The 26,115-nt window shown below is 39.3% G+C and overlaps 1 protein-coding gene across 1 annotated transcript; it reads right to left on the bottom strand.

The window, feature by feature from the left end:
- Positions 1–34: 34 nt before the first annotated feature.
- On the bottom strand, positions 35–25,267 carry LOC137179579 (collagen alpha-1(XVII) chain-like). The gene is made up of 54 exons (XM_067584373.1): positions 25,144–25,267; positions 22,838–22,911; positions 21,019–21,459; positions 20,809–20,856; positions 20,675–20,728; positions 20,456–20,503; positions 20,155–20,298; positions 19,567–19,665; positions 18,667–18,732; positions 18,488–18,568; positions 18,112–18,162; positions 17,630–17,791; positions 17,324–17,404; positions 17,180–17,224; positions 15,731–15,853; positions 15,319–15,621; positions 15,178–15,228; positions 15,071–15,097; positions 14,928–14,954; positions 14,747–14,809; positions 14,549–14,653; positions 14,409–14,471; positions 14,082–14,117; positions 13,940–13,993; positions 13,608–13,679; positions 12,422–12,484; positions 12,042–12,113; positions 11,896–11,922; positions 11,775–11,810; positions 10,882–10,917; positions 10,659–10,775; positions 10,392–10,520; positions 10,211–10,291; positions 10,053–10,103; positions 9,858–9,920; positions 9,671–9,730; positions 9,512–9,538; positions 9,325–9,375; positions 8,959–9,075; positions 8,685–8,732; positions 7,393–7,518; positions 6,872–7,048; positions 6,667–6,777; positions 6,436–6,561; positions 6,274–6,339; positions 5,942–6,124; positions 5,701–5,841; positions 5,001–5,153; positions 4,722–4,868; positions 4,477–4,626; positions 4,092–4,241; positions 3,367–3,447; positions 2,938–2,991; positions 35–472 (listed from the first exon to the last, which is right to left on the bottom strand). Exons 2-54 carry the CDS (start codon positions 22,899–22,901, stop codon positions 423–425), a joined length of 5,001 nt encoding a protein of 1,666 aa, XP_067440474.1. The 5' UTR covers positions 22,902–22,911; positions 25,144–25,267; the 3' UTR covers positions 35–422.
- Between the last annotated feature and the right edge of the window lie 848 nt (positions 25,268–26,115).

Here is a 26,115-nt window from a genome sequence, read left to right as displayed (position 1 = left end):
TTTGTAATTATCTGACGATGATGGAAAGCTAAACTCAGTTATTTAAAAATTCATTCAGAGTAAGATTATCACATAAAACATGGTCAGAGTAGAAAATGCCCACTACTATGAAAAGAGAAAGTCAACTCATCATTTAGTCCCACAAAATGTAAGAAGTCACACTGATGAATAACCCTCAATAAAGTGTATAAAACTATATATAATTCAGTGCTATACATGATCTCTGATTTCACAAATACAACTCAGCATAGTAGATAATGTTCATTAATATAAAAGTGACAATATGTCACTTACAAAAACATAAACTGGTGAAAAACATCCATTGTGTGTTTGAGTACATGTACCATCCTTATACATATTAGACACAACTCCTCATGAAGCAGATTTCACTTAAAAGGTCTGTATATTCAGTGATGTGGCTCTCACACACCAACATTCCTCCTCCTCCTTTTAGTCATCAGTGTGAATTCTCCTGAAAAACAACACAGAGAGAAGCATAATTTAAAAGGTAATAGTACACCATAATTCAGAATGGCGCCTTACAAAGTGTTATATTGTTATATATAGTATTTATTGTTGGATAATATTACTGATGCATTCATGTGTATGCAGCATTTTAATGTTGTAGGTAATCTTAACAGTTTGACATATAGTGCTGCTTGAAAGTTTGTGAACTTTTTGTGAATTTTCTGTATTTCTGCATAAATATGACCTAAAATGTGATCAGATATTTACACAAGTCCTAAAACTATATAAAGGCAACCCAATTAAACCCAATTAAACAAATAATACAAAAAGAAAAACTTTTTCATTTATTTATTGAGGAAAATTATCCAATCTTACATATTTGTATGAGGCAAAAGTATGTGAACCCTTGCTTTCAGTTACTGGTGTGACCCCCTTTGCAGCAATAACTTCAACCAAATGTTTCCAGTAACTGTTTATCAGCTCTGCACATCAGCTTGGAGGAATTTTAGTCCATTCCTCCTTACAGAACAGTCTCAACTCAGGGATGTTGGTTGGTTTCTTTGCATAAACTGCCTGCTTCAGGTCCTTCCACAACATTACTATAGGATTAGGGTCAGGACTTTGACTCAGCCATTCCAAAACATTATCTTTCTTCTGCTCTAACCATGCTTTGGTAGAACGACTTGTGTGTTTAGGGTCGTTGTCTGACTGCATGACACACTTTCTGTTGAGCTTCAGTTCACAGATGGATATCTTGACATTTTCCAATAGAATGTGCTGGTACAACTCAGAACTCAAAGCTTCTTCAATGATTGCAAGCTGTCCTGGTTCAGAGGCAGCAAAGCAGTCCAAACCATGATACTACCACCACCATGTTTCACAGATAAGTTAAGGTTCTTATGCTGGAATGCAGTGTTTGCTCATCACCAAACATGACGTTTCTCATTAAAGCCAAAAAGTTCGATTTCAGTCTCATCCATCCACAAAACATTGTTCCAATCACCTTCTGGCTTATCCATGTGGTCTTGAGCAAACCGTAGACAGCAGCAATGTTCTTTTTGGAGAGAATTGGCTTTCTCCTTGCAACTCTGCCATATACACCATTGATGTTCATTGTTTCCTAATGGTGGACTCATGAACATTGACTGTAGCCACTGCAAGAGAGGCCTTTAGTTTCCTAGACGTTACCCTAGGGTCCATTGTGGCCTCCCGGGCTATTACATGCCTGCTCTTGGTGTGATCACTGTTGTTCAACCACTCATGGGGAGCGTAACAATTGTGTTGACAATCAACTGGTGGAGTCCAAACTCTTAAGAAATGGTTTTGTAATACTTTCCAGCTTGGTGAGCATCAACAACTCTTTTTTGAAGTCCTCAGAAATCTCCTTTGTTTGAGCCATGACACACTTCCACAAACCTGTGTTGTGAAGCTCAGACTTTGATAGTGAAGACCCAGATTTCTCTTCTTTAAATAAGGCAGGGCCTCACAGACTCACACTTGATTGTCATCCAATTGATTGAAACACCCAACTCCAATTTCCCCTTCAAATGGATTGATAACCCTAGAGGTTCACATACTTTTGCCACGCACAAATATGTAACATTGGATCATTTTTCCTCAGTAAATAAAGGAACAAGTTTAAGATTTTTCTCTCATTTGTTTTACTGATGTCTCTTTATCTAGTTTTAGGACTTCTGATCCAGCTGATGGAAATCTGATCACATTTTAGGTCATATTTATGCAGAAATAGAGCAAATTCTAAAGGGTTCACAAACTTTCAAGCAGCACTGTATTTTGTAAGAAGATCATGAGTTTTGTAACTTAAATCTTCAAAGTACATGTAATGAAATCAAAAATTACAATATTCGCATCTGAAATGTAGTACAGTATTAATCAGAGAATGGAAAGGCTCAAGTAAAAGTACCTCAAAATTGTACTTCAGTACAGTATTTGAGTAAATACACTTAGTTAGGAACTACCTTAAATGCATTCTAAATACGCAATTAAACTTGCCAAAATCTCTCATAAAGTGGAATAGATTTTGCAGATTAAATTGTAGTCTAACAGTTCAGTATTCAGTCTCACATATAATTTATTAAACTGACTCAAATTTAACCAAAATTAGTTGTTTCAGACCCAATGTACAGTGTATATACAGTATATGATTAAAGTAACTTATATACATTTTAGTGTTAAAATAACAAATTCCTATCAAATGCCATAATTAAATGTCATTCCGTTGCTTTTGGTTCCATTGATAATAGTCAGATACTTTTATAATACTTTTAGTTTAATTGATCTCCTTTGCTCAGAGTATCCCAAACTACATTTAAATCAATATATTTTAAGTATAAAGATTTTATTTTTTATCATCTATCTAATTTTTATCAATTTTAAACCCAGTTTAGAGATCTGAAAAATCCAGGCCTGTGTCAAATCAGCAACAATCACATCAGCCTGACATCTGACCTCTGTCAACTTTGTGTCCCATACGTCCTTCTAGTCCAGGAAGGCCTCGTTCACCTGTGTCCAGAAAGACAGAGTAGATTATATACTAGAAATTAGGGCTGCTCATTAAGAGCAGACAGCTAAAGTCATAATAAACTAGTAATGGAAGAAAAAGCTGCCAAAACGAGTGGGTTGTTAACAGGGAACCTCCCATTTTTCATCTTTTTCAAGCAGAACCCCTATGGTCTGATTTCAATGAGAAAAGCAAATAACACACTCCAATATTTTTAAAAAAGTTTCCATTATCAGATTGAAACATGGTAACATGTTCAACGTCACCGTTAAATATGAAGCGTTGTAAGCACTATGAAAACAATTATTAGCTTTACTTTCCAATACTAGATTTCCCTTCCAGACTCCACTTTTTTCTTTAAGGATTTTAAGATATACCTCTCTCTCCTTTTGGTCCTTGGAAACCCATGTCCCCTTTCTGTCCTTGCCTCCCAGGTGGTCCTACAATGGCTCCATGTGCTGTGAAGGACAAATTCACTTGTTAACAGAAATCATGCACTCAACTATCCTTGAACTATTTCATCCTTTTCTTCTTAACCCCTTAACATCCACCCTTTTTATAGAATTTTTGCCTATTTGGCACACCCAAATGGAGAAGCTTATAACAGAAGAACTGTAAGGCCACGATGCATGTATTAGGCCTCATATGGCAAGTGAGATCCTCTAGTTTCCGGAAATGTGCTTGTTTAGCATGTGGCTAAAACACAAACAAAACTACATCAGTTCAAATAAGGCTCAAAAAAGTGTTTTTCGTCCTCGTCTATCATGAGTCATATTTGGATAACAATAATTAAGACATGCTTTATGCCAGAACTATGCAAAACACCATGAACCTTTTACATCTTGTCAACCTGTATAAAATTCCAGACCTCCAGGCCTAACCTTATGGGAGCTAGGGAATTTTTAGTTTGTGGTGTCACTGGTGTCCCTGAACCTCTCCAATCATCTCCAATTGGCCAAATTGTGCCAATTGCTTTTACTCATTACAGTGTGATGCTACCACTTACAACTGGCTTAAGCGGGTCACCGGCAACCCGGTGGATTTTGAGAGGTTAACTGAACAAATGGTGAGTGCAATATTGTATTGGTAAATGCGTCTTTACTTTTTATGTATTCCACTAAATCTGTGACGTTTGCCTGGGAGCCGAACAGTCGGCTGTATCCAGGGGGCCCTGGAGGGCCTGGTGGTCCCGGGGGTCCTTGGAAGACGTGACTGTTGTACTCCCTCAAAATGTCTTGCAGCACACCATGGGCTGCAAATGAGAGAAATGATGCATGTTGAAGTGTTCGCCTCCACTGGTCTTTGAAATTTGACTATGTAACTTTATTTGATCACTAAATTTAAATACATATGGGGGGATATGCAAAATGTACATTTTTGTTTACTAATAGTTTTGGTCATAAATTTCTTTTCTGTCCTTTAGGTCACAGTTTGGATTAAGAATTCATTGCTGAGACACTTCTTTGTGATAAATTTAAATCTCTTACATCTGATGTATTCCACCAGGTCCGTTGCGTTTCCTTGAGAACCAAACCATCGGGTGTACCCTGGGGGTCCTGGAGGTCCAGGTGGTCCTTGGGGTCCTTGGACGGCCTGCTCGTAGTGGCCCCTCACAGAGTCACGTAGCAGACCCTGGGCTGGAGATGACATGGTCAGGGTTAGCAAAAATACAGCTTTTAAAAGCCCTTCGATCATAAAAGCACATTCGATCATGAAGCTCATATCAACGTACATTTGATGTATTCCATCACATCCGCAACATTTTCACGGGAACCAACCCATCGGGTGTGTCCAGGCGTCCCTGGAGGACCAGGAGGTCCTGGAGGTCCTTGGGCAACTCGCTCAGAGTCCCTCACAACATCACGTAGCAGACCGTGGGCTGCATGTGGAGCAAAGAAGAGTCAAGAATTATTGACATTAATGATCAAAATGACATGCAGCAGATAGAATGTAGTAAGCATTGACAAGCTCAAGCTCCTTTTGATGTGTTTCTTGATTAATTGCCACCTACATTTGATGTAATCAGTTACTCTGACAGCCATACTAGAGTAGTCTCCAGTATTCAGGTTCCATTCTCTGGCACCTGGTTCTCCCTTGTGTCCTGGGGGTCCAGGAGGGCCTGGTGGACCAGGAAGTCCAAACATAGCTCCTCTTATACCATCACCTGGAGACAATATAACATAACGTGACTTCAAAAGAAGCAATGACTTCATTGACAGAAGGCTGGTCATATGTGACTATAATGCACACAGATAATGTATATGATAATATAATAATATATAATAATATGATATTTTTGTGAAGATTTATGTTTAGATATTATTGACTGATCGTTAATGGTAAGTCTAGTACATGTCAAGGTCTTATGTGTATATCACAAGTCCACCTTGTATGCAGTAACAAAAGTATATAATAGCAAGAAAAACGTATTCCTTGTTATCTTTGTATACACAGTTTTTTAGTTTAAATGCTTAAATGTCGCGTAAAATACAGGACACTAACAACACTAACACTAACAAGAATATTTTTTCCCCAAAACTTATCAATTTTAGGACTATGACTTAGCTCAAGCTGAGTCACAAGTCATACACTTATAACTTAATGCATATTGTCAGAGTAGTAGGCCCAGATATTATTACCAAATCTTTGGTATGACTTCACTGTATCAGAAATTGCTGCTCTGTAGTAGTCAAGTGTTTCTTTAAACTCACCTTTGACGTAATCCTGTAGTTCAGCTTTGAGTATCTCTCTGTTGGCACGCTCAGTATAGGACACCACTCCACGGATTGGACCAGGGGGGCCCTCAGGTCCAGGGGGACCAGGAGGGCCTGGAGGACCTCTAAAGGCAACACCTTTGGGAAGGCAATGAAACAGATGCAGCATCAAATAAAATGTAAATTCTCTGATTATTTTCCATAAAGCAATGAAGCAAACGTCCTCTGTCAAACTCACTTTGCAGGTAGTCTCGGATGTCTGAGTTAATGTAGTTCCCAAGTCCTGCTGTGCCATGTGGACCTGCTGTGCCAGGTGGGCCTGCTGGTCCAGGTGGACCTGCTGGTCCAGGTGCACCTTGTGGACCAGGGACACCTGGGAGACCAGGAGGCCCCTGAGGGCCAACACGTGCTTGGTATCCAGCTAGTTGGACAATGAAAATGAACATCTGTTAGCTTAAGAATGCTACTAGATGGAATTACTTTTAAATAGATACTTTACATTAACATAAACTATGAGCTCTAAAACCTGATTTTACTGGGGGGCTTATTGTCTGTGTTGTTGGTTCTTACTTGATAATGAGTTTCCAGGAGGCCCAGGAGGCCCAGGAGGTCCAGGAACACCTACCATCCCCCTCTCTGGTGACAGTTAGGACCCACAGTCAATAACTATCATGTTCACTCAACAGAACACTTTTTTAATAGATAACCAGTGGGTCCATCTGTAGCACTTACCATTCATCAGACTGAGGACACGTTCAGCCACCTCCTGGGTGTTAAATCTGTAGCTGCCCTGGCCTGGAGCTGCAGGAGGTCCTGGTGGACCCGGAGGACCAGCAACGTGTCTCCTCACGTCCTCTCCTGGACACAAATAATTAGAAGTCTTATCTTGCTGTCTGACTTGTTTCTGTTAGTGCCATCTGTCAGACATGTGTGGGTTTTTAAACAATATCAAATAAGACTTACGTTGTAATAGGCTGATGATGTCACTGACAGAGATGGAGCCAGGTGGACCTGGAGGACCAGGAGGACCAGGAAGGCCAGGAGTCCTGCCATATCCTCTACCTGGACCTGAACCTGTAAATATTTTAGATATAAGGGGGTTTCACCACTGTTACAATGGCAGTAGTTTGTGGTAATGGATGCAATATTATTATATATTTGGTCCTACTCTGGATGTAGGCGATGACTCTGTTGGCCACATCATCCACCAGCCCATCCATCTGCCTGTCCACCTGCCTGTCCACCTGCCTGCCCTCTGAAGGCCCTGGAGCCCCAGGAGCCCCAGGAGCCCCTGGAGGACCTGGAGGCCCTGGTGACCCAGCCAGGTATTCCCTGATGCTGCCACCTGTGTGTCAAGACAATGTTGTCTCAAAGCTTACCACCCGACTTAGCTCATTTCATTCATCGACCTGTAGTGTTACATAATTTTCAATTTCAAGGACTTCAAGGTTCTTTTTATTGTCATTCCAACACATTGTACTTGTAAAGGAACAAAATTAACATTACTCAGATCCCGGTGCAATAAGATATTAAAAAAAAACATGTTAAAACACACAAAGTATGGGAATAAAATACTGGAAATACCAGATAATAATAATGAATACTATTAATAATTAAAAAGCATAAAAGTACAAAAAGTATGAAAGTATCATCATGTCATTAACCAAAGTAATAAAATACATAGCTTACTTTGAAGGTACTCTGCAATGTACTGGCCCACATCAGTTGATTCAGACCCACTCCCATCTCTTCCAGGTGCACCAGGTGGTCCAGGAGGGCCCGGGGGGCCTGAGGGTCCAGGTCTGGATGAGCCACCTGGTACAACACAAAGTCTCAAATAAAATGTCATGTACATGTACTAAAAGTATGCCACACTCAAACGTTGTTTTCAAAGATGAAATATCTACTATTATTACTACTGATAAAAGTATTAACAAGTATAATTTGACCAAGCAGTAATGACCATGGCTGAGTGGTGAAACAAATGCAGCTTTGAGCTGCAGTTCCTCTAATGCTCACAAGATACTGACTCCAAGAACAGCCCCAGGGGAAAAAACTACACTTTCTCTTTTGAATGCAAAGTTAAAGGGGACCTATTATGATTTTCCTTATTTTCAGTCATATACATGATGTTACAATGTCGAATGTTTATATTAAATGTGGCCAAGGGGTCAAATAATAAACATATGTAGAAGTAATCCCTGTGAACAAAAAGCACCGGCTTCAGGCTGCTCTAAACGCTTGGTTTTCAACGTTTTTTTTCTACCCAATGTCAGATTTCTTTACATGGTTTGCATTGGCAGTAACTTAACATGACTCTGATATGGCTTCTCCTCACTAGACTTCCAGAGTGGGCTCATTGGGAGGGGGGGCCTTAAAGAGACAGACTGCCTGTTAAGAGACAGAGGCTGAACTAAGGGGATGCATAAAGGGCCAGTATAAGATAAATAAGGAGTTTTTTGAACTGTGAGTCAAAAATATAGAGCTGGAAATGAGCATAATAAGTCCCCTTTAATGGAATTCTTCTACAAGAGGTTAAGATCTTAATCTTTGACTATAATTTAATCAAATGTGATTTGGAGGCATTTTTTTAATATTCATGGTTTGATTAAAATTATATTAAACCTCCATTAGGCAATAGGTATAGGTGACAGGGTATAGGTGCTAGTCCCAATGTGAATCAACCTCCTAATTTTTGCAGCTTCCACCCTGGTTCTTATTTGTACTGATCAATATGGTTGAGTCCATCCAGCTCTCACTGAGAGTTACCCCTAGTGGTCAAAAACTTCTTAATGAATTAATAAAAAGAGATATCTGTGGGGGCGTGTTTGCATGATTGACAGAGGTCTTAATGTATTTGTCAGCCCTAGTGGTTAGCTAGCAACCCTGCAGGTCTTCTCAAAGAAAGAAGGAATGCATTAATGAAGATTATGATTAAGACACGGTTTTAGTACATACTATGATGTTTAGGATGGTCTTACCAATAGAGACTCCAGGGATTCCTGGGGCACCAGGGACTCCTGCATCACCTGTGAGGAACACATAAATAGAGTGAGTGTGTGCTGTATTCGTAATACAAGAAAAATATTGCAAGGGGAAGACAGGATATTCAAGTGTTTATGTGTAATCATTTACTAGGATTAAGTCCTCTTTTGTTAAGTTATATGATAAAACATGAAAAAAGGAGGAGAATTTATAACAGGTCTGCACAAGAGGATTTGAAGAAGGTTACACAGAACATTTGACTTGGTTTACCCTTAGGTCCTTGTGGCCCTCCTGGGCCCTCTTGGCCTGGTGGACCCTGAGGGCCACTCGGGCCTTCTGGGCCCTGAGGTCCAGGGGCCCCCCTAGAACCAGGCTGACCTGGGAAACCTGAAATGAAAACCAAAATACTGATACAGCATCTGGTAAAAAAGGTGACCCTGGAAACAATTGAGCAAACTCCATCTACTGATGAAGGCCATAAGATGTGGTTGACAGCACTGGAAATTATTTAGTCATTGGACCTTGTGTTAAGAAGTTTTGTCAAACTAACTTTTTATTGTTATACCATAATGAACAGTCTTCAATTTTTACTTTTCAACAAATGTACAATAGATAAAGCATAACAACTTTTCATACCAACACCTGGTTCCCCTGGACTTCCCGGAAGACCTGGTTGACCTGGTTCGCCTGAAACAATCATCATTACATTCAGCTATAGATTGTGTCTTTTTTTTAAATGCCTTTACTTCTGAACACTATGATGCATGTAAATCCATGTAGGCCTGGCAGTGCTATAGTGTTTTTACTTTGTTTATTTTCTCACCTTGGTAACCTTGTGATCCTCGCTCACCTTAGGAGAATGAATGATAAAATGTATGAGCATCTCTCAACTTTTGTTATGCAATAATCCATTAAAAATAGTTCTATGAGCTGTTTTGTAATCAACACACTGTCTCAGAAGCCTCTAATTTGTCAAACCTACCAACTGGACCCTGCCGGCCAGGAGGTCCAGGAGGTCCTGGTGGTCCAGCAAAGAAGGTTTCTAGGACAAAAAAGGGAAAAGATGCATCAATCATGCCAAGGAGAGAGAGTAGACAGTAGAAGCTGAACATGATGTGTGTACAGTTTTCAACCTACAATACATCTGAAATGTGTATCCTTTCACCAACCTGAGGTAGGCACAAAGCTGCCAGGTTCTCCTTTTTCTCCTGGGATTCCGGGTACCCCAACACCTGTTCAGATTAAAATCAAATGCATGAGAAATATCTTCCTTTTTCCCCAAAACTTCTTAAATCATCCTGTATGTAGATGATCTATCTATCTATTTATCTGTCTTTGTCTGTCTGTTTGTCTGTCTTCTTTACCTGGCTCTCCAGGAGGACCTCTGCGTCCTGGGGGACCGTATTTACCCTCACCTATACAAGAGTGACAGCAGAATTTTAATAATCATTAATTTGATTGAAGCACCAATCCAAATTGGTTGGGAATGCCCTTGGTATCTTCTAAATAGCTTTGAACATACCAGGAGGACCTTGACGACCAGGTGCTCCAGGAGGCCCTGGAGGTCCCGGGGGGCCAGGAAGTCCAGCCACTGAAGAAAGTCCTGTTAGAAATTAAATCATAGACAATAAAGCTGTGTGCATTACTGTCTAACACAGTGTTATTCCTGATACGGCAACCAGATGGTATTGAGAGGTACTTACTACCAGTTCGAGTTGCACTGACAGTTTCTGAACTTGTGACACTGATACCAGGCTCTCCAGGTTTTCCTTGCTCTCCCTTCTCCCCCTTTTCTCCTTGTTCTCCTTTTTCTCCTCGTTCTCCCTTAGGACCTTAATGATTATATCAATGTACCGTTACAGGAAAAAACTGTTACACAGTATACAGTAATGTATCTACAGTCCTCACACCCATCTGTCATCTTTGGACTTATCTCAGATGCGTAACTTTTGTCAAGATTTTGGATTTACCAGGTTGTCCTGGGACACCAGCAGGGCCAATGGGACCAGACAAACCAGGGGATCCAGCGGGACCTGGAGGCCCAGCTGGCCCTGGTGGTCCAGGGATGGTAACAGTATCGGAGCCAACTAGAAACAAAATGAGAAAGACAAACACCACTTAAAAACAAATGCACAGAACACGCTATTTGTTCATGTGTAAATAGTACAAGTATCGCTGAATAGTTGTTCATACTTGGAGCGGTGACTTTGCCAGGTGATCCTGGTTCACCTGAAAGACAGAGTTACATTAGATTACACAATGAAACTTTGTTGTTGTTGTTGTTTTTTGCAGTGTCTTATCTATACTTCAGTTATCTCAATGTTTGCATGTTTTTATGTCTTTTGCTGTTTATTCACCTGCATTCATGTCCTGTTAACTTTCAACATTACAATATTATGGACATACAGTATATCAATAATTTGATTAGATATTGCCAAATCAAAAATATCTTTAGTGTGTCCTTTGTTGGAGAGTTTTAGTATCAAATCATAGCATTACTTAAGGTTAAAAGAGAATTAAAGAGTAAATAGTAAACATCATCAAGTCCTTTGGAAAACTTTGGCAAGAAAAGTTTTCTACCATTTACACAAGTGATATTAACTCTTCATCATTCTGACGTAGCCTAGCAGTCACAAGCACACATCTTTAGAATTAAAGTGTGAATGCAAGCTTTTTATAGCCATGCATGCTAGTGGTACCCGTCACTAGTAATGGCAGACTTTTTAAAGCTAATTTAAACTCAACTGTACTTTTTGTTAACTGCTAATTAGAAAATGTTAGCATACTAGCACACTAAACTAGGATGGCAGCCATGTTGAACATTACACCTGTTAAGCATCAGAATGTTAATAGCATTGTCATTTTAAGCATGTTAGCATGCTGACATTAGCCTTGAAGTCAGTGCTCTGCTGTTCCTACAGTAAATATGGCCTCACAGAGGCTGAAGACTCCTGGTCTTGCTGTTTTACTATGTGCTTGCATTGTTTCACCAGTTTGAATTATGAAATTAACAGCCCCTCATACAAAACATATGGATGCTGACTGACATTTAATTATGTTTCATTAGAAAGGAAATGAGACAATACCTTTAGCACCAGGCTGTCCTGGATTTCCAGCAATACCTGTGGCAATGTAAGAAGTATTACAAAAAGCAAACTGGAATCTGTAAGGTGAGTGAAATAATGCATTTTGGTAAATTCCTCATACCTTGGGGTCCTTGAATTCCAGAAGTACCTGTAGAAAAACAATTTCTTGGTGAGGCTTGCAGTCAGTTAAAAATAAATAATGTCTCAAGCAATTGATTACATCACAAGTGATTATGTATACTGCCCTGTCTGACAGTGTGGTGGTACCTGGGGGGCCAACATCTCCAGGAAGCCCAGGTGGTCCTCTAACACCAGGAAGTCCCATTGAACCAGTTTCACCTGCAATTTATACAGAGATTTGTATATGTCAGTCTATGTCTGTTCTAGTGTCATCACACCCCAGGGTCTTCTCATACTCTTTATTTTCATCTTGTTGTCTTGATGACATATCCCATTATTGTACTCTTTGTACTCACATTGTCTCTATTGTACTTGCATGGTCTCAGTACATATTTCTATATGAGCTATATTATCATATGACTAATTATCCAAGAATGTAACTCTCTTTCAGGGCATAAACTAATCTGAGATATGAGACAGCTGCCCTCAGCAGTCTTGACATTTTATTAATTTAATTTTATTCTCACCTCCAATTCCTTTAGATCCCTTTGGTCCAGCAGGTCCTTGTGGTCCAGATTGTCCTGGTTCACCTTTAACCATGAAAACAGCAATCGTCAAAATCAAAACACTTTTATTCTAATTTATAACTTAGTTTTGAGGGTTTGCTGTTATCCTCCTTTAAAAAATATTTGTGACACTTTAAAGTCAGTACAATACTTTAAGACTATATAACATTTGCTGAAAGTGTTGCCTCTTGTGGCAGTTACAAGATAATGGTGCATGCTAAAATGTAATGTAGAAGTAGCACAAGTGGAGAAGAGTCACAAAGTCAGTGAACTAACTCAGTAATGTCCGTTACACCACAATATCTATCTTAAGTTTACTAACATTAGCTAACATTGATCATCATAGTGCTCTGTGGGCCTAAGTAGAGTAGAGTCTCAGTAGAGACTTCCGCCAACTGCTAAGTCTCTACTGACGGCTAACTTCCGGTTTCTAGCTAACTTGAATGGGGATAAAACGATTCAATCATGCAGATCTTCTAGACTTTCGAAATGTGATCGGACAGAAAGGATCAAATTCTGATAGTGAAATGAATCATTTCATGGGGGTTGTGACGCTAAAAAAATGTATCCACTGATTTATAGTAAGTCTATGGAAAAAAGTCTTTTTTGGGTCCAACAGCATCACTTGATGTTGTTATTACATGGCCACTATGTCAAATTGGCTTCAAAGCCTGGCACTGTTCCTGGGGGCTTGGTCATATCAGACCAAACAGGCTGTACCAGCAAAACCACTGAATATTTTGAATTGAGTAAGGGTGCGTTTTATTGATTATGAATTGAACTTCTCATTTATAAGACAATGAATCTGCTATTTATTCTTTCAAAAGTTATATAGTAATGCTTTAATACTGATGCCACCAATCTTTTTTATGCCTGTGAGCATCTAACAAGTTCATATATTTTGCTGACACTAGAGGCATAACGTCAAAATTAGTGGCTAACATCATTAATAATTTTAATGTACTGTGTAATGTTTTAGCCACATTAATGGCTTTACTCTACTGCGTTTTACTGTACCTGAATAGACAGTTTGGAAAAGAAGTGAAGCATCTTTACCACTTTCAAACGTAATCACTGCTGTGATAGCAACTGTGTTATTGTTCATGTTGAGAATGATATAGAGAGTGCATGATATTCTGGGACACACCTGTCGGTCCACGTGGTCCCCGCTCTCCCTGGTCTCCTTTGATTCCTGGCAGGCCTGGTGTTCCTCGGTCACCTGCACAAAGTACAATCAAAAGTGTCAATTGAGTGACTAGAGAGCTGGTCTACGCTGATAAAAGCTATCCTTACTTATATGAGCGACCAATTCTGTAGTTAACTTATCAATCACTGTTCTGCAAAGACATAGTAACAGAATCATTTTTGAAGTATTTCAGTTTCATTGCCACATATTTGCTCTGACCACTTTTCTTTTTTTTTGACAATTTCAGAGGACTTACTTTATATGTGGGTTTATGAAAAAAGCCTAAAAGGTACCTTTTGCTCCTGGAGTTCCTGCTTCACCCTGGAAACCCTTTGAACCAGGAGCACCTGCACACAAATTATAACAGATTTAATACACAACTGCCAGCCAGTAGGAAATAACAGAAACACTATGAAATTGATGTGGAGTCTTTACCAGGGTTTCCTGAGGCACCCTGCTCTCCCATTGCACCTAAACCAAACAAGAAAAACATTGATAATTAGCATTATTGGTATCCCATTACTAAAAATCACTTATACCTTACACTACTGTCCACCACAGGATCTAATGTGTTCTCCTTCACTGATAATGGTTTCCATTCAGTTTAATAGTGAAAATCTATTTCCTTAAGTCACTTGCAACTTGTTCTGGAAATGAATATTCTTAATTGTGTAAAGGTTTAAGTGATTTGTAAATGGGCTAAACATGCAAAAACACTGGTATGGTCCTTTAATCTAATTCCATGATGACCTTTGACCTCACCTTTTGGCCCCATAGGTCCAGTAGCACCAGCAGGACCAGAATGTCCTGGCTCACCTTGAGATCCTGTGAAAATGAGTTTCCATGATTAGAATAACTTCCCATAGATTCAACGTGGGTGACATAAACATGTTAATTTTGACCTTTGTCTCCTTTCTCTCCAAAACCAGGTGGTCCAGCCTCTCCGCGAGGGCCCATCGGTCCCTCCCGGCCCCTCTGGCCTGGTGGTCCCTCAGCACCTGATTCACCTGTTCAGAAAGAAGACCCAGCTGTGTTTTCTCTTTCCTTTTGTCCTTGCTCATCCTCAAATAACAGTAAAAATAAACTAAAGCAAACATTACCTGCACTTCCCTTTGGACCCCTTGGACCATCTACTCCTGGGTGACCAGTCTGCCCAGGAGGACCTTAAGAAATAAGATATATACGAGGAGAAGGAGGAGGTAGTGAGTTTTTGTCTCTTCTCTGCGAGGGAAAAATTTTGAAAAAGCTTCAACACAAGAGGAACATTGCACTCAGTCTTACCTGGCAGACCAGGGAAACCACTATCACCTGTAAAACACACACATTTATAGCACTTGATTTCAGTTTATATGATCTGATTATAATATGTGACACTTTTGAAACCTGGATTTATGAATTTAAGTAGACATACAGTAAATTCTAACCTTTTGATCCTAGTTGCCCTGGATCACCTGTGAATGAACAGTCAACATAGTGATGGATGTCAAAAAATATTAATTTCCAAATTATTCTATGATCTGTGCAAACATACCTTTAATTCCTGGCTCTCCCTTTGCCCCTTTCAGCGAGTATGCAAGTGTTTCTAAAAAAATACAAATTAACACAGCTGTTTCATGACCACCACCTTATTTCAGCTAAATATAACTGATCAGTGTGTGTTATATTTCAGTACCTCTTACAGCGTCCGAGTGGAGTTCAGCCCTGACCAGCTGCTGAACGGCTCTCTGCAGGGCAGCGCTGTCCTGTCCTGATCTGCCCCCGACACCCCCTCCTGCCCCGGCAGCCCCAAGGCTGATGCCATTATCAGAATGGGTCAGGGTGGAACCAGAAGAACTCCTGTCAATATATGTCGAGTCCAGCGGGTTGATGACATTGATGCCAGAGGAGGTGGCGAGGCGGCTGGACCTAGCTGATGCAGTGCCGGTGATGGCTTCCAAAGCATCAACACGGTTCTTGAGACGTTTCACTTCTTCACCTATGAGGTCAGAGAGAAGATGACTGAGATATGCAGGACACCTTCACTGCCACCTATGAAGGTGAATAACAAGCTGATGGAGACATCTTGGGACCTTTTCCTGTCCTACCCAATGCTATGAGTCCAAAGAGGAGACCAAGGAGGAGGAGCAGGCTGAGCAGGAGGCCCAGCAGCCACTTCCACCAGCTGCAGCAGGAGCAGAAGCCAAAGCCTGATTCATCTTTACGGATCTCTGACAAACAAAAGAATTCAATGACAGGTTTTTAAGTTTTTTTGCCCTGTTTGTATTTTTTCCTTCTTAGACAATAAGAAAACAGAAGAAACATGAGCAGATTCACAAAACCTTCTTAGGACGAAGCCTCTCATGTACTATTCACTTATTAAGGTTTAAGTACTTTTTACATATATTTCTGAGCTACACGCTGGTGACAAATTAAAGGAAAAACTGGTGCAGGTCTGAATGCTTGACCCCTACAGTGAGGGGATCTGTTGGCTCAGTTATGCTATAGGGGGCATTTTGCTGGCATGGTTTGGGTCCACTTGTCCCTTAAGAGGGAAGCGTCACTGCAAATCAATACAAAGTTGTTGTGAGTCATCACCTTCATCCTATGATGAAACATTTCTATCCTGATGGGAGTGGTCTCTTCCAGGATGACAATGCCCCAATTCACAGGGCACGAGGAGTCACTGAATGGTTTGATCAGTATGAAAATGATGTCAATCATATACTACGGCCTTCACAGTCACCAGATCTCAACCCAGTTGAACACCTATGGGAGATTTTGGACTGACGTGTTAGACAGCGCTCTCCATCATCAAAACACCAAATGAGGGAATATCTTTTTGAACAATGGTGTTCATCCCTCCAGTAGAGTTCAGAGACTTATAGAATCAATACCAAGGCTGGTTTTTCCTTTAATTTGTTACCTTCTGTATGTTCTTAATTTAAGCCTTGTTTTTATTGTTTTTTATTTTTCTTAATTGCTCACATTTGTCTTAAAGGAATAATTTGACATTTTTGAAAATCAACGTGTTCATTGTCTTACCAAGAGTTAGATGAGAAGATTGATACCACTCTCTTTTACAGGGGGTGCCGGACTTTTTCTCGGTCACTAATATAATCCCACCCAACCCTCTGTACAATCAGAGGGTTGTCCTTTTACAAGTAATCTCCCAAAATGTTCTATCCTTTAACTTTTCACTTATTTCTAAACCTTCCACTTGTCTTTAAAATTTCTCTAAATTAATTGATTTTTCAACACATTTTAACTAATGAAGTAGAAAATTTTAAAGGGTGAAAGGGTTTGCCTCCTTTATTCGAAAGCTAAGCTGAATACCATTTAAAATATCAGTTTACACTAACATGCCATCCCCCTCCCTCTCCTAGTCCATCTTGTTTCTCCCTTGAAAAAGTTATAATGGATATATAGAAGAATAGCTCTTAACCTCACAAAAATTCAATCTTTAAAGTCCCATTTCAGCACTTTAGTGAATCTAATTCCTGGCAAGGGGTCTGGCAGCAGTTGATCATAAAGGTAAAAATGGAAGTTTACAGTACCTGCATAGGTGGCTTTGTCTTTTGTGGCAACTCTCAGGGTTGCAACTATGAAAGAAAAATCACCAATTAATCATATGCTAAACAAGAAACAGAATGAATCTGGTGAATTTTAGAACCTATAAGATTTGTCGTATAAAAGCATACAATTAGCATCTGTTCCTTCGTCCACCGTGCTGGCTGATAGCTTCTGTTTCTCTCTCTTCAGTGAGTCCTCAGAGTAGGAAGCTAGAGGACAGGACAGATATCAATAATCATGACTAGATAATAGTAAATATGAGAGATTTTTGATGATATGAGAACTAGAAGACACACAGTATATGCAGTGAATGTTAAAAGTATTCCAACCAAAAATCACCACACTGATGCTGAAAAAAAGCAAATTTCAAGCAGTAGCTGTACAGTTGTAGTAGCAGTGCTAGCAGTTATAGGAATAGTAGTATTTAGTAGTACCAGCAGAAGTAGAAGGTGCAGCAGACATGAACTGCTTCCCTGTGTCTTTGGTCATGACCAGCCGTTCTGTCTCCTTCTTGACAGGAGCATTCTCCTTCTCGATCAGGATGAACTTAAAGTCTTTGCTTGAGGCCTCATCATTGATGGGACTGCTGGGTCCCACTGCAAGAAACAAACATGACATATAACCTCAAATGTGCTTGAGAGTGACTGAATGTGACTATTATGTAGCATCCAGTGTTTCTACAGTAAAAAAAACTGTCTTAATTTATTCATTTTCAGGAATTAGGACATTATCACATGCATCGATGCCAGGACATTTCTTTAGTTGCAATACCAAATTACTGTAAACATGGTGAAGATTTGGATTGTCTAACAAAGTTTGGTAAAAAATCATTCTCGTAAATGACAGGGTAAGTGAATCTAATCAATGTGTTTTTATCCACCCATGTGTTTTAATCACGTCCTCTCTCAGGTCTCACCTGTGGTGGTGCCGATTCCAGTGCTAGAGACATTTTTCTGCACACCATAAACTGTAAGAGACAAAAACACATTATCAAAAAGTGATTCAGGAAGTAAAGATTATACAACATTCAGATTTTTTTCACACTTTAGTTCCTCATCATATCCTGAAATTATTTTGAGTGAAACTGATCTTTTGTTTGATTCAATACTGATGACTCTCAAAAAGTCATTTGAGCAACATAACTAGTGATAACAGTGAGACACGTAATCAAATATGTATGTATTCTAGTTTAGTACAGTGTTCCTGGCAGCAACATACAGTACTGTACAGTCATGGGATTAAATTGATTAAAAGTTTTTAATATTGCCTGCACATCATACATGTAGCTTTACCTATTTGTGTGCTGGGTCCAGTGGGAGAGAGGATAGCGGGACTGGTACTGGCCAGGTTATTCTGGACACCGTACACTGGCACTGAGACAGAGGGGGAAAACAACATGGTTATCTCATGTTAGTGCCAAGCTAAGGATCTGAAATCCCAGTGGGCTGTGACTTGACAGGAGGAGGCTCACCGGTGCTGCTGGCAGATAGTCCACTGGTCACAGAGGGAGAGCCGAGTGTCAGGTTGTTCTGAACTCCTGTTCATGACAGAACAGAACAGAGTCTTATTTGTCTGTCTATCACAATTTACAAGAAAAAATTAAAATGTCTGCTCTCCCATAAATAACATCTCACAAAACAAATTAAAAAAATACATTTTCAAAAACAGTACATCAGTCGGGGTCAAGTCTAATGTCAAGGGTGCATCATAGTAAAGACTAAGATGGCACTGAGTTAACTGACTTACCCCAAAAACAATATGTTTGACTGTAAACAACTTTTGCTACTCTTGTTGCTCCTATAAATACTATTAGGCATTAAGCCATCTAAATGTCATGCATCTCTAAATATACCCGCATTTTCCTATAATTTATAGCAGGAGCTTACATTGCAGAGTATGTGGATAGTGTGTTCTTCAATTTAAAAAATACCCCTTCTGAGAGTGTCCTATATGGCTACGAACTGCAGGTGAAGATATTTAGTCCTGGAAGCTTTTGACCAGGGGAAACTGGTTCCTTCAGCTATAACTAAATGAAATCTTTGGATCTTGTTTTGTTTTCTTTACTAAAGTGAACAAAATCTTTGGAACTTATTAAATTTTCTTAACCAAAATAAACAAAATCTTTGGATCTTGTTAGTCTTCTTCACCAAAGTGAACAAAATCTTTCGAACTTGTTTAGTTTTCTTTGATAAAGAAAAAGACACACTGCCCAACTGCCAAGATGTCTACGATGATGCAACAGTGAATTGAGGATGGTTAGATACAATAGTGTATTATATTACTTGGCCACAATCTGCAATAATCTGCAGTTAATTCCCTTTGAATACACACAAAAACAGTTTTTATGAGTTGTTATACATATTTGACTGACCTGACTGGTACAGAGTGGAGATAGTGGACAAGTTGTTGGGGTTTGTATTGTAACCATAGCTACTGCTCACACCTCCAGACCAAATGCTGCCATAGTGGTCTAAAAGCAAAGACAGACAAATGAAAGATTAAAAACTGAAGGCACATAAAATGTAGATAATATGCTGTCCATCATCTGAAAATAAAATAAAATCATGCATCAGACCAACATGCTAAAGGATAAGAATGACAACACTGCAAATCATAATTACTGAAATTATAATTACTGCTATAGTATAGGATAACCCAATCAATAATTTTGCAAACATAAACCACTCACAGGACCAAAAACAGAACTAAAACCTTGCTTTTTAAATCAAATACTATCTTATTTCTTGCTGACAACTGGGCAGCTTCTTTGGAGCAGAGATGGATAACTGCCTTGCTCAAAGTCATCTTGAAAAAAGTAGTGTTGAGGGAGAAAAGCAACCCTCCAGATACAAACTGCATCTCTAGCTTTTAGATTTTCACAGCCTCCCAGACCACAGGAGCAATATTTAAATCCTGAAATTGCACTGTATCACCTCTGAGGATGAATGACTGTTTGAACCTGTGCTGGAGCTCTCAGACATGGTCCTAGTTTCCACGCTGGCCTTCTTGGGGATGGGTAGTGTATTGTTAGGGGACTGAACAGGGCTGCTGCTGTTTGAGTGGTTTCCTCTCAGCAGACGCTTCACGTCATCCAGCTCCGTCCCTGTGCAGCAGATGAATCAGTGGAGAGGACCATTCTGTCTATGGTTACTATCTATCAAACCATCAAACTGGCTCTATTTCATGATTTCGGTTTATAGCAGTCTAACAGGATTAAATACATAATGTGGCTATGCATGGACCTGAAGAGTCATACTCACAGCTTGCTGAAGGAGAAGCACTCTGAAGCCTGGCTCTGATCTCACTCTCTAAAAGCAGATTTTGAAACAGAAATTGTGCTGTAATCAACTGTCTCAGTTTTTCTAATCCATGATAACAACCTACAAAGTAAAGGTTAAACTTGTATTGATATTACATGGACTGTTTATGCACTATCTCTTTAGTATACAAGTATACAAGTTTCAGAGATGTTAGTGTACCTCTGCTCTGACTTCTCCCTCTGGTGGCAGAACTTGAAATTGCATTTGAAATGCCTGGAAGAAAACATATTCATTGACAATTTGAATGCATAAACAAATTTCAGAGTATAACCTGAGATTCGGGTAACACTTACTGTACTCCTTCCTGTTGTATTCTGGAGAAGAGTTTGTGCTTGAACTTTCTGGAACATGGTGAAAAGATAAAAATCATGTTAGCTTTCAGTGTATTGTCTCTCCACCACATCCTATAAAGTTATGCTGCTGGCACCTCTTTCAAAACTACAAAAAATGTGAAAAACAAGACAGATGGTGAAGCAACGTGAAACCCTTGACCTATGACTAACCATCAAAGACTTCTGAGAAACCTGAAGCCATGGTGGACATGGCCTTTCTCTCCTTTAGACTAGGTGAATGAGTGGCCACAGAGGACGATCCCCTTTTTGCTTCCCCAGAAGTGTAGCTGGTCTTGGTCACTGTGGAAACTGTCACAGCACCCAGACCGCCCTCTCTTCTTCCTTCTCCACCAGCGCTGACAAACCCAGAGGACATGCTAGAGGACCCCCCTCCAGCCCTAAAATCTTCCCCTGCCCCAGAGCCCCCTGAAGCTGCTAAACTCCTTCCACCTGAGGATACAGCCGAGGAAGCTCCTAGAGTAGAGACGCTGATACCTCCACCGGAGCTGGTGGCATGAGAGCTGCTCGATGTGATCAGAACTGAGCTGCTTGTGCCAGAGCCTCCTGATGCAGCTCTTCCACCTGACCCACCTGCACTCAGAGAAAAATCACCTAAAGGGCAGAAAAGGATGCGTCATTATGATAAGACTCATTAACTCATTAAAATTATCTTTAAAATACATTTCTCCCTCAAGCTTTCCATCTAATTTAATCTCTGGAAGGCAGATCTTATCAAAGTTGTCAAGTTATCAAGTCAACCAACTTCGAGATGACACTGCCTGCTGGGGCTGAGGATATCTAACTGCCTAAATCCAGTTTCTACCACAAGACAGCACTGGAAAAGTAAATATTTGTACTGTTATGAGAACAATCATTTTTTGGCATCATTCCCTCAGATAAGCCTCTGCCTGCCTGGTACTGTGCCTGAACATGTTGTATTCATCCATACTATTGAGTGTCTCCACTCTATGAGGTTGATTTATGACATGGATATATAATATAGCAGCTGCTGGCAGTGCTGCCTGGGGTAATGACTTTTTGTCTAATGAAAATGTAGTCATGACATGATAGTGGAGCATGTAGCAACTAAAGGACTAGATATTTCCCTCGGGAGCTGATGGGGGTAAAATGGAGATAAAAAGACAGTAAATAATAGAATTTGCTTTGTCAGGTGGATACAAACACAACTCCAAGTAAATGTTAATGTTGATTTATGTCTGCTGAATGTCTAAAAAGACAGCTGTCCACTAACACGTTCATCATAACTCATAATAATGTCAATGTTGTGTTTATAGCTTGTTAAACTGCCCTCAGGGGGTCAAAGAATCAATAATGCAGCTTAAAGTTCAAAATCTACAGTCCAAGATGTGTGTAATCCTACAGCAAAATGATCACCAATATACATGTGTGTACTATCACTAGGTGTAAAGGTGACTGATAGCACAATTTATTCTGTGATGTCAGTCCAGTTGTCGTTATCAATGACCAGTGACCACTGTAAAGGCAAATGCGTTCATTGAGTACAAATAAATAATCTTGTCTATATTGATGTTCTTATTTTCTACCATGCGATTTTAAAGATTCTGGTAGGCTATAAATACTTTTCATTGGAGCTACTTTATACCGAAGACAAAGTCCTAATAAACAACAATAAAACTGTGTTCTGGGAATTATTCCATTCCCCAACATTGTATAAGGTGACAGTAGAAATCTCACAGACAGATACTTCAAATAAAACCGTAACTATCTGTACAGCCAGATATCAAAAGAGGGAAGTAAGAAATATGTTTGGAAGTTCTTTGGAATTTTAGTGAAGAGACCTTTAAATGCTGTCATTCAGCCAATTCCATATATTGTCGTCATTGAGAATATGCAGCATTTCACAGCTTTTAAAAAAAAAAAAAAAAAACGTGTGTTGTTTGAATTAAAATACTATGTTTACTAAAATACATGCGTTTCACTGCAGCCACATTTACAGACCAAGCCTCACCTCTGCTATTCTCTCCAGCACCTCCCACACAACTGACAGTCTTGATTGTAGTTAGATTGTCCATCCACTGCTAGCTGTTACAAAAAAACAGAATATGCACTGTTATTAGATCAATGTTCCCGCTCAAGGAATTCATGAGAAAAGGTCTATTATATTGTGTGAAATATGAAAGACTAAAACTCTGTGAAAAAGCAGATTTTCATTACATTGAACTGGAATGTTAGTATACCCAAAGGCAGTATTTTCACACAGTCCTTTTGAACTGGTCATATTTTTGCGTGGTCATATTTCTTCCCTTTTGTAGCCATGTCTCCTGTGGAAAAGGCTCTTTAGAATCCAACATGCCATTGATATAAAGGGTTCACCTGAAGCTATAAAGAAAGGGTGTAGCTCTTTGTCCACTTAATAAATGTGTCTGTCCTTTCAACACAAAGGGACATTTTTGTTTATAAGGTAATTATAAGGTAAGTCACTGTAGAGACTCTGCTGAAACAGGTCTGAGGTTTCAGTCACACCTGGAAGAAATTACATAAAATCTTTGTCAGCAGTCATCCAGATAGACTGAAAACATAATATTTCAGCAGGCAGTGGCATGTGATATCTACCATCTGAAAATGTGAGGTCTAGAAAAAAAAAAGTAAAATTGCTAGTTATTTCTTCATATTGCAGGGATTCAGGTCAATCAGGTAATGGTTTTCAAAAATCATATCAAGGTTTCAGGACACTTTTTACACATAGGTTATTTGTTTTTTTCATTTTAAAGCTATGATGTATAAAAAGTTTATGTGGTTATAGCATTTTCAAGTAATTCTGATTATATATGCTTTTCTTTGTAGAAAAATGAGACAACTCTGGTGCAGTTTATGTGTTGTTTTCAACCCATTTATCTCAATGTCCCTGCAGTGGATATGTGGGTGATTGGTTGAGGTAGTGGCGTGCATCAATGTCCGCTACAGTGTCTTTTTCATACAACCACTGGAGGGTGCCAGAGGCCAGAGACAACTTTTCAAATTCTACACATGGTGGCTTTAAATAATCAGATTGTTGTTTTTCTGCTGAAACTAAAGACCTCAATGGTCAAAAAGAAGATAGAAAACAGCAGAGAGGATTCAGTCTGTAGCCACAGATTGTGGTATTCATACTAAAACAACATGCCTGTTGGAGTGTAACCACAAAAACACACTCCTCATGCAAGATTTGTGACTGTTACACTCACACAGGTAACTCTCTCCAACATCTACAGTAATGTGTCAATTACACACTGTCACACACTGGCAAGATTAAATACACAAACTTGGAATTCAAAGATATTTTATGACCCCTCGAGTATAAGCAACCTTCTCATAACCCTGACACTCAGAAATATGTCTTCATAAAGCTAAAATACAGGCTTTTTGATAGATTGTGGAAAGTTGACTTGTTTGCAATACAAGTTTGTTTATTGAAAGCAACAATTTGCTGGAGGGTCTTTTTGGAAACATTAGCCTGATCTAACAGGGGGAGCCTGTGCAATGTCACCCACATACTGCACATCCCCAACACCCCCAAACCAGCTATACAGCCTGCACCTCCATGAAGGTACAGGCATGAAAAACTGAAATATCTAATACATGTAAATAGAATTATGTTAAATGACTGGACGCAATTTTTTACTTACATTTCAGACATCTATTTGGCCGATCTGAAAAAACACTTCAGTTTCTAAATCACTTGCGTAACTGACAGTTATAAAACATCAAAACTTGACTGAGCAGACAGTAGATGTTAGCTGTAGATTAAGACATTAATGGAGTATAAATACTGAGCAATTTGTTTGTGAGAGACAAATTAAATGCCACGCCCTCAACTTCTTTGTGTCTTGACCACATTTTTTTCAGTCTGTGGGGTCATAATTGACTATTAACATCATCATTAGTATAAAGCAGTTGTTTTGCCCTCAGAAGTGATGGAAATATTAACACTAAGTTACAATGTCATTAGCCAATTTCTAACAAAACCTCAGTTATAGACTTTGCTTTGCTCCAAGGTTTGCATTGTCAAGTGCAGATATTAGACCGTGAACAACTAACAGTATACATGTAGCAGACTATGGAAAGGAGCAATAAATACCACCGATAAACACTATAATTATTGGCATTACAGCTATTACACCTAAACTATGATTATATATTAAATCACTGTGTTTAAGTGGGAGTCAGTTTTTGAGTCTGCATATAATATAATGCATAACTGCTTTATATATATTACTTTTTTTGTATATTCAGAAAAGGTTTCCATCCTTAAAAACTGTGAAGAGTTTTGCTTACCTTTTAGATGATTTGTACAAAAATAATCCCTCCCCCCCTTATGCCCCCAACAGAAAAAGGCTTCAACTTATTCAGGTTATCCTATTCACCACATTGCTGTGCATTAAGTCCATGTGCTGCAGGAAAATGCTATGCAGTGCCATAGACTTGCATGTGCCTGGAGCGCTTATGTATAAGCTTTGTCTGACTCATAGCTTCAGCCAACAAGTTCCAACAAAGTGGAAGGGGCCGTTACTTCAGCCCTTGACAGGCACACTGTTAAGACAGAACAGGAAAAATAGCCCTGGGCTCTGTGAATAAAAGAGTAAAACACAAGTATAAAGATAAATGTGGTTTAACAATGTGTGGCACTACTGTTTTGCTAATTTTTTCTTTTCGTCTCTTTGATAACATGATCGTTTAAGGTGTGAAGACAACAAATTATTGAACATGTCTGTGAGCAATATGACCTTGAACCTTAACAACCTGAAAAAATCTTTGAAAAGGGAAAACATTTCCTTGAGGCATGGAAAGTGAAACGCCCCGTTTTCTTCTATCTGTTTTTAGAAAATGTGGCAGTGCTTTCATTTGTGAGGATCATGGTTCCACACAGTAATGTATATCCAAATATCTCTTTGTTTTTTGTAATTGGTATCAGACTTGAGCAGACTACAGTACAAATTATATACAAATACTAATTATAATTATGAATTATATTCAAAGGTACTATGTAAAAAACCAAAGTTGTTATGTTGGGATTTGCTGATTTGTTTACATGCTTTTAGCCTCACAGTGGCAGTGAGGCCTGACTCGTACACTGAGCTTGGCACCACACTACCACCTGAACCATGACTGCACTTTTATTTACTCTCAGTGGAGCTGAGAAATGCATTCATTACAACATCACAGGTACATGCCCCCACGGGCTGAATTAAAACAAATATATTGCAGTTCATCCTCTTGTATTCTATTTTTTTGAATTATATAGATTAA

Source organism: Thunnus thynnus, chromosome 3, assembly GCF_963924715.1.
Source record: "Thunnus thynnus chromosome 3, fThuThy2.1, whole genome shotgun sequence".
Classification (NCBI taxonomy): domain Eukaryota; kingdom Metazoa; phylum Chordata; class Actinopteri; order Scombriformes; family Scombridae; genus Thunnus; species Thunnus thynnus.
Note: the sequence above shows the minus strand (reverse complement) of the source record. Positions and strands in the feature narration are given on the sequence as shown.